This window comes from Microtus oregoni, unplaced genomic scaffold, assembly GCF_018167655.1.
Source record: "Microtus oregoni isolate MIOR12 unplaced genomic scaffold, Mior012 000019F_ref0000042, whole genome shotgun sequence".
Taxonomy (NCBI): Eukaryota; Metazoa; Chordata; class Mammalia; order Rodentia; family Cricetidae; genus Microtus; species Microtus oregoni.
The window spans coordinates 36,523,078-36,531,950 of record NW_024543078.1 but is presented as its reverse complement, the minus strand read 5'-3'; the positions used below and the strand labels follow the sequence as shown (position 1 = coordinate 36,531,950).

The 8,873-nt window shown below is 52.2% G+C and overlaps 1 protein-coding gene across 2 annotated transcripts; it reads left to right on the top strand.

Moving 5' to 3' along the window:
- The first annotated feature begins 3,006 nt into the window (after window positions 1-3,006).
- On the top strand, window positions 3,007-8,872 carry LOC121459360 (RING finger protein 215). Of its 2 annotated transcripts, none has more exons than XM_041669020.1 (9): window positions 3,007-3,764; window positions 4,012-4,164; window positions 4,723-4,794; window positions 4,875-4,960; window positions 5,290-5,446; window positions 7,449-7,565; window positions 7,642-7,785; window positions 8,001-8,103; window positions 8,191-8,872. In XM_041669020.1, exons 1-9 carry the CDS (start codon window positions 3,474-3,476, stop codon window positions 8,211-8,213), a joined length of 1,146 nt encoding a protein of 381 aa, XP_041524954.1. In that variant the 5' UTR covers window positions 3,007-3,473; the 3' UTR covers window positions 8,214-8,872. The 2 variants fall into 2 exon arrangements, with proteins under 2 accessions (XP_041524954.1, XP_041524955.1); XM_041669021.1 differs by having other exon boundaries at window positions 3,361-3,764; window positions 4,012-4,155; window positions 7,446-7,565.
- Window position 8,873: the final 1 nt, after the last annotated feature.

Here is an 8,873-nt window from a genome sequence, read left to right as displayed (position 1 = left end):
AGCCTGGAACTCTACCAATGAGTTCTCCTCGGCAAACTCTTCACATTTATTGAGCGTTCTTGTTCCCGCATCTGTCCACTCCCTACTGGTATCTTTTTATGAGTGCATTACATAATCTGGGATGAGTCATTTAGTTACAAATATCTTCTTTCAGTTTGGAGCTTAGGTTTATATCATTTTATTATTTACATGCATGCTCATGGAAGGATTCTCTTGTCTGTGTGCAGGCACACGAGAGTGTTGGGGAAACATACGTGCATATGTGTGTGTGGAGGCCGTAGGTTGACGCTGATGTCTTCCCAGATGTAGCTCCACTTAGACACTGAGGCAGGTCTTTCACTTGAATCGCAGCTAGCTAGCTCCAGGGCTTCTCTGACTTTGTTCTGCAGGAGCCGGGATTGCAGGCAAGACCCAGTTAGCCGCCTGACTTGTGCATGAGTGTCGTCGTCTGTCCCCCGCCCCCCTCCGTGGCCTCAGCAGCCTCCTCAGCCCTTCGCACACTCTAGTTTGGTATTTTCATTTTGTCATGGATACATTGTCTATTTATTTTAAATATAATTTATTTATTAATAATAGTAGCCAGTTAGGGTTACTATTGTGATAAACACCATGACCAAATGCAGCTTGGGAAGAAGACGGTCTATTTGGCTTGCACTTCCACATCATAGTGCATCGTTGAAGGAAGACAGGGCAGGAACCTGGAGGCAGGAGCTCATGCAGAGGCCATGGAGGAGTTCTACTTACTGGCTTACTCCCCGTGGCTTGCTCAGCCTGCTTTCTTATAGAACCCAGGACCAGCAGCCCTGGAACAGCACTGCTTCTCCATAAATCACTAATTAAGAAAAAGAAAATACCCCATCGGCTTGCCTGCGGCCCGATCAAATAGAAGCATTTTCTTAAATGAAGTTCCCTCCTCTGATATGGCTCCAGCATGTGCCAGCACAGTCCAGCACACTCTTACATTTACTTTGTGTCTAAGGGGAGCACATGTGCCATGGCACAGGTGTGGAAATGTGTGTGAAAATATGGGTGTGGGTGTGAGAGTGCCAAGACACGTGCGGAGGTCAAAGGACATTGCAGAAATTGGTTCTCTCCATCTGTCCGGTGAGTCCCAGGGATCAAATCCAGGCCATCAGGTCAGCAGGCTTTACCAGCTGAGCCATCTCACCAACACAATTTTATATTTAAGAAGTTTCTTTTAGCAGGGCGGTGGTGGCACATGCATTTAATCCCAGCACTCTAGAGGCAGAAGCAGGCAGATCTCTGTGAGTTCAAGGCCAGCCTGGTCTGCAGAGTGAGTTTCTGGACAGCCAGGGCTACATAGAGAGACCCTGTGTTGAAAAACCAAAATTTAGAAAAAAATAAAAGAACTTTTTTCACTTTTATTTTATGCCCATGATTGTTTGCATTCTAAGTGGTGTGCCATGTTCATGCAGTGCCTACAAAGGCCAGAAGAGGGCAGCAGATGCCCTAGGACTGGAGTCACAGGACTTTGTGAGTTGGCAGTCCCTGGGGGTGCTGCCTATCAAACCCAGATCCTCTGGAAGAGCAGCCAGTGCTCTGAACCACTGAGTCATCTCTCCAGTTGCTGTCCCCACCATTGTACATTTTTTGAAACAGGGTCTCACTGTGTAACCTGTGTTGACCTCAAATGCCGGAAGCAAAGACCTGTATTTTGAGATCTGTATTTTGTTTACAGCCATCTTAAGCTTACAAGATAAGTAAAATGTTCACCTCTATCCCCTCTGCAGGGTAAATTCCGAGCCTTAGGAAATCAAGCTGGCATCTCCTAGTGAGACCTTCAGGACCCAAGCTTTAGAAGCAATTAGCACCTCCTTTGTTAGTTAATATCTCTTTCTCTCAGCCAGAGACCTTCCGGACCTGAATTCCAGCAGACCTGACACCCTCCCCTCTCCCTTGCCCTTTGCTGTGTAACAGCTTGTAAGGAATAGTAAAATTCGCGACTTGATCAGAAAGCCTGTTTTGCTGTCGTTTTCTCGAGTCTCTTGTCCCTTCCACTCTTCTTCCTCCTCCAGGTTTATCAGGGACTCCCGTTTGTATCCTGATGGCCAGATACTCAAACTCATGATCTTCTTTCCTGCCTCACCCTCTCAATTGCTGAGATTGCAGGCATGCCCATGACAATAAAGTTTCTGTCACACACGCACAAAAAAAATCAAAATAAAACAAAACTCCCTTATGAACTTGAAATAATCAAAATTTTGTTTATTTAAAATGTTAAAGTTTTACTTTTCATGTTTAAACCTTTAATTTACATGAATTGGTTTTCTGTGCATTAGGGGTCTAATTTCACTTTTTTTGTTTTTGTTTTTTGAGACAGGGTTTCTCTGTGTAGCCCTGGCTGTCCTGGAACTCTCTCTGTAAACTAGGCTGGCCTTGAACTCTGCCTCTGGAGTGCTGGGATTAAAGGCAGGTGCCACCACTGCCCAGTCAATTTCACTTCTTTTCCCAGTGTTTACCTGACTTCGCAGCAGTTTGTCAAAGAGCATCTCCTCCCACCTCCCCAAAGGCAACACGTCATTTGACAAACCAGATTTATGTATGTGCTGGCCGGTTTTATGTCAATTCCCTTTTGCAGACTTTCTCTATACATTCTATACATCTGTCTTCGTTAGAAATAGTTTGGTCATCATATTCTGGTAGCTAATCAGGCTTCTGTTTTCCGTAGGTTTGAATATTTTAATAGAAAATGGGGGGGGGTGTTGCAGCTCATCTGCTCTTTGCCCTTTTATCAGGGTACAATTTGTAAAAGGCTCAGGTTTCAGATTGAGCCCGTTCCCAGCAACCACAACCCTCTGTAAAGGACAAATTGTAGTACAAAAATGGAACCTTTACAATCCAGCAAGCCTTGGAGATTATGTTAAATGTGGAGTACTGCGGGTCAAGCCCATTTTACAGATGAGGACAGCCCAGTTCTCAGTGCCATTATGGCTCTGTGTGGTTGGTGGTTACTTCAGCCTAGCCCTTCTCCTTGCTCCTTTAAGACCATGCCCTCGATCTCTCCATCTGCTTTCCATTGCTGATTCTCTATCGCCTGCTATTTGATTCTATGAAGAAACACAGACTTGGAGAAGGATGTGACATAGCCTTGGTCACACCGTGGGTCCATCGTCAAGGCCCCTGCACCTCCCTCGTTCCTGCCTTTCTCCAATCCCGCGACTACCCAGACTCTGACTCCACTGACAACCTGGCAAGCTCTCCTGAGCCTTCTGTTGTCAGGGATTGGGCCGCAGCTCAGCATCCACCGCCGCCTGCACTAGGGGGCGCTAGGGACCACTAAGGGGTGCGCGGAGCTGCCAACCACTCAGCTTACCCTCCCGGTGCCCCGCTCCCTCCGGCTGCGGCTCCGCCCCTACCGGCGCCCCGCCCCGTCCGGCGCGGCCTCGCTTTCTCCGTTTTCCAGGCGCCCAGGACCCCCCAGCCCACGGACTCGCCAGCTCTTCGCTCCGACCATGGGCCCTGCCGATCGACCCGCGCTGAGATCGCCACCGTCGCCGCCACCTCCTCCATCGCCGCCGTCGCCGCTGCTACTGCTGCTGCCCCTGCTCCCTCTGTGGTTGGGCCTGGCGGGGCCCGGGGCCGCGGCGGACGGCAGCGAGCCGGCGGCCCGGGCGGGACGGGGCGGAGCCCGCGCCGTGCGAGTAGACGTGAAGCTGCCGCGGCAAGACGCCCTGGTTTTGGAGGGCGTCAGGATAGGTCCTGAAACCGGTCCCGAGCCGCTGCTGGGCGGTCGCTTGCTGCTGGTGAGCGCAACCCTGCCAAAACATGCCGTGACCCTCGCGTAGACCCTGCTCCCCAGTATCTGTCTTCCTTCTGAAGCAAGCCCTAAACAGCCCAGAGCCGCTCTCCGGCATTCAGGGTTTCACAGACCTGAGATCCACATACCCCTTCCAAATTCATTTCCACACCCCGACCTTGCATCCTCTGTGGGAGACCCCAGCTGCTTCTTAAACACCCTTTGCTTCCCTTTTCTCATGGCTCCTCACACAGATGGATGTCGTGGATGCTGAACAAGAGATACCTGTAGACAGCTGGATTGCAGTGGCGTATGTGGGCAAAGAGCAGGCTGCCCAGTTCCACCAGGACAATCAAGGCAGTGGCCGGAAGGCATATCCCAAGGCCCTGGTCCAGCAGGTGCAAAGGGTATTTGGAGGGAAGTGGAGAAAGGGAATGCTTTCAGAACATCTTCTAGAGCCAGGCTTATGAGGAGCCTTCCAGAGAAGGCCTGGCCTTGGGTCAGTAGACCCCAGTGTGATGGGGAGGTGGGAGGGGGTGGAAGATTTCCTTGGGAAAGAGCACCTGTTCTCAGAATATGTGACGGAGTCAGCGAGGGTGGGGAAGCTGCTTTGCCAGGATTAGGGCAAATGATGAGGCTTTCTGGATCCTACAGTAGTGGAAGTTTCACACACACGCTTGGAAATGTGCAAATTTCTTAAAGTCAAGGATATTTCTTATGTAACTATGGTATCTGAAGTTGGGAAAGTTAACATCGCTAAAATATTGTAATCTCTGCCTCATAATTAAATATTGCCTCAGTCCACAACCATCACATGTTACCTTTGGCTGTCATAGCTCTTCCGGTTTAGCTTTTGCTTACCTTGAGGGAGCTCAGCCTAGTCTCTCCAGTGGTCAGGCTCCTGAGAACCGGGGCCACTGGGAAGGCAGATGTGGCGGCCTCTCACCTTCTTGCTTCCTTTACAGATGCGCCGTGCCCTCTTCCTGGGAGCCTCGGCCCTGCTTCTCCTCATCCTAAACCATAGTGTGGTCCGAGAGGTAAACCGGAGTGGACTGTGAGGGTGAGCAGGTGAGGGGAACGGGGACCGCAGCCTGCTGACCTCCCCTGTCCCCTGCAGTTGGACATCTCCCAGCTTCTGCTCAGGCCAGTAATTGTCCTCCATTACTCTGCCAATGTAACCAAGCTGCTGGAGGCACTTCTGCAGTGAGTTGGGTTTGTTTGGGGTGGTTTGCTGCCCGAGTGCCGTGGGTCTCTGACTCTCCTCCAGTGGGCCCTTACCTGACCCATTAGCCTGTAAACTACTGTCTGGTTCAGAACCGGGGAGATGGGGAGGAGGAGGCATGGCCTGGGAAAGGAGTTGCCCTATGGGCAGAGAGGGACTAGCCCAGCATGAGGAAGCTGCAAGCCTGGTTGTCAGGCTATTCCTTGGCCTGGCTGGGTGAGAACCCTGGGCATCCACTGCAGAGCCAGGTAGATTCATCTCCTTCTGTCTGCCCTCCCACCCCACCCCACCCCATGATTCTTCCTCCCAGGAGGACCCAGGCTACTGCTGAGATCACCAGTAGAGAGTCCCTGTCCGCCAACATCGAGTGGAAGCTGACATTGTGGACTACCTGTGGCCTCTCCAAGGACAGCTATGGCGGCTGGCAGGACCTGGTGTGCCTGGGAGGTGGTCAGGCCCAGGAGCAGGTAGGTAGCTGCTGCTGTCGTGTCTCCCCCCCCCCCAGCAGCCTTCACAGATCTCTCACTCTTCCCGTTTATTTTTCCACTGGGGAAAGCACCCAGGCCACGTACACGCTAAGCAAGTGTTCTGCTGCAGAGTTCACCCCCGCTGCTTCTTTATTTCTAGTCTTCTCTCTACGTTCTGGCTACCTTATGTTATTTACCAGCTCCTATACGTACCCTCACTTCCTGCCTCAGGACCTTGGCCTTGATTGGCCTTTGGTGTTCATTCCCCTTTTTTCTGTCCACATGAGTCCTTGCCTAATGGCACTTTTGTAGCTCAGCCCACCTCACTGCTTTGGACTGTCTGTCCCCTCCATTGCTCTGCTTGTAGTCTCGCTCCGTCTGCTCAGTCATAGCTGGGCTTGGCCAGGCTTTCTCAGCATTTTTAGATCCAACCCAGTATGTTGGAGAGAGTGGCTTAGTGTCCACGTTTCCCAGTGTTTAGCTTCCAGGGGTTCAATCCACAACATTTCTTGAACACCAGTCTGTATAAGTTGGGGAGAGGAAGATGTACTCTCTCTTAGTGTATGATAAGGGCCACACTGAGCAGTTTGAAGTCAGACAGGTTAAAACCCTGGCTCCTGAACCTTAGCTGAGCAACTACAGGCCAGTGTTTTCCTGTTCCTCACATTCTCCCTTCCCCTGGGGTGGACTACATAGACCTCTGGGAAAGGGCCCAGGTGGCCTGGAGGTGAGAATGTACAGTGTTTAGGACAGGCTGGCAGGGACAGAAGACAGATTTCAACAGCTGCAAACATACTGCCAGCCAAGTTGGGGTGGACGTGGCAGATGAGATGTCCAAACGATAGCTGGGCAGGCATCTCAAGTAGCTGTCCTGATGGACATGGATGCCAAGTCCGGCCCCAGGTCCAGCTGCCACCCTGAGCCAGGAATGAAAAGCTGTCCTGAAGAGCAGCACCCTGCTGTCCTAGTGGAGGGGCCCTGCCCTGCTCTCCCTACCTGGGGCTTCCAGCCTGGCTGCCTCAGTGCAGTTTCAGAGCGGCTCTGGCTGGGGAGCAGAAAGATACAGTCATTGTGTAGGACAACAGTGAACCCTTCCGGGTCATAGCCAGAGCACCTGGGCCCAACCGAGGGTGTTAGGAAGAGCAATCACAGGGAAGCACTGACTGTTAGGACATCCCGCCCTGTAATCCGTGACAAAGACCAAGAGCTACTGAGAAAGCCGGGAGTTTTGAAGTGTCTTTATTGGTCACAGCACATTTAATCTGCGTGAGCCAGTGCACCTGTGTGCGGGTGCCCACGTGGCTTGCACAGAGACTGAGGCTAGCTACAGTGTGACGTGTCGGACTTCCTTCTCCACCAGTGAAAGGGCCTGGAGGACTACCCAGGGCAGCAGCAAGGAAGCCCCATGGTTAATGGGTGTTAGGAGGGCGGGGCGGGGCAGGGCGAACAGTCACCCTGAGGGGCGGGGGAGCTCCTGGAGCAATAGGCCAAAGTTGTTAAAAGGACAAGGGCAAGTAAAAGCAATTTTCAAGATAGGGGAAATGTGTCAGGGCATGAACAAGGCAAGGGACAAGGGAGAAGACAGTGAAGGAGGCATGGCGTTGTTGGATTGCCGCTGAAGTCCGTGGGTCTGGGGGTGGGGCCTGTATGCTGGCAATTGAGAGAGAAATGATCACAGCATAGAGGCGCACCTGTTCCTGCTGCTTCTGCAGTTTCAGGGGTGAACATCAGCTTAGATGAAGTCAAATGGGGACGGTAGGGACAGACCAGGAGGAAATCTACGCTGGCAACAGAATAGCAAGGCACTAAGGACAGATGTGGCTCTCCATGCATCTGGTGCAGATCCTGAGGAGCGCATAGGTAGGTGAGATGGAGCCTGAAGAGACAGAGGCCCTCAGTGCATGTCCCCTGCTTTGTCACCAGTGTTCCTGGGGGTGGCTATTCCTGGGGGAAATGTGTAGAGCAGCCCAGAGGCCCTGACATCCTTCTCCCTCCCCAGAAGCCCCTGCAGCAGCTATGGAATGCCATCTTGCTTGTGGCCATGCTCTTGTGCACAGGCCTTGTGGTTCAGGCCCAGCGGCAGGCATCAAGACAAAACCAGCAGGATCCTGGAGGCCAGGTGGGAGCTAGATTGTAGAAGCCCTCATGCCCACAGCCCTTGGGCCTGCAAGACTGTGGCCATCCTTTTCCTACAGGGGGATTTGTTCAAACGCCGTGTGGTTCGGAGACTAGCATCCCTCAAGACCCGGCGCTGCCGGCTGAGCAGAGCAGCACACAGCCTTCCAGAGCCTGGCACTGAGACTTGTGCTGTGTGTCTAGACAACTTCTGTAACAAGCAGGTTAGTGCCTAGGCAAGTCAGCCACCAGTTGACCTGTGGCATCCCTGATCCTGCTCCCAAGACCCTCAACCCTCCAACCAGGACCTTCTTCCAGTCCTCATCATGGCTACTAAGAGCATACCCGGGGAAGACCCAGGAGTGCTCAATGCATAGCCCAGGTGAAGGGCACAGGTCTGGCCCTCATCTAGAGCCTGTGCTCCTCCCCCACCCTGTAGTGGCTCCGGGTACTGCCCTGCAAGCATGAGTTCCACCGAGACTGCGTGGACCCCTGGCTGATGCTACAGCAGACCTGCCCACTGTGCAAGTTCAATGTCCTGGGTGAGCATCAGGGGCAGGGGGGACTCCTGGGCTAACCCCCAAGCCCCATCTGATCCTTCTCTCTCTGTTCTTCCTTCTACCCTTCAGGGAACCACTACTCAGATGACTAACTGCCCAAGTGAAGAATCTCCACTTTGGGATGGACTCTTCCCAACCTCCACTACAGGATAGTGGGTTGGACAGACCAGCTAGCCCTGTGGGCAAAGTCAAGGCCTCACCGTACCCATGATGGGTAGGAGGGACTCACAGCCCTGGGCTGAAGACACAGAGCCAGGACCCAACAGGCAAGGAGAAATATTAAAGCCCTTCTCTGCAACCCTGGGATATTTGTGTCTGCCCTTATAGGCAGCTCCCAGGACTCTGGGGAAAGAAAACATGGCCACTACATCTGTCTCCAGCTTCTGGGGCTTCTATGATTGAGTTTTATGCTATTTATTGGGGGATAGATTGAGGGAAAAGATTTGTGGCCATGGGACCCACTGGCATGGCCCCATCTTTGAGGCTATTGCCTAGTCAAATCAAAGGTGTAACGTTCAAATGAGCCTCCTCCACTACCTGCTGCCTGTCCAGCCGGATGACTCCAGTCTGGCGGATCAGAGGCCTTAGAAACCATCTAGTGCTCTATTTCTTGGTTGAGCTAAATGTCACTGACCAGGATACTTGAAGCCACAGAATATATGTGGTGCATCTGCCAAGGGCGTCATTTAAAAAAACATTTGGGTAGGGAAGTTTTAATAGTAAAATAAACATGGAATATATTTTAACATAAG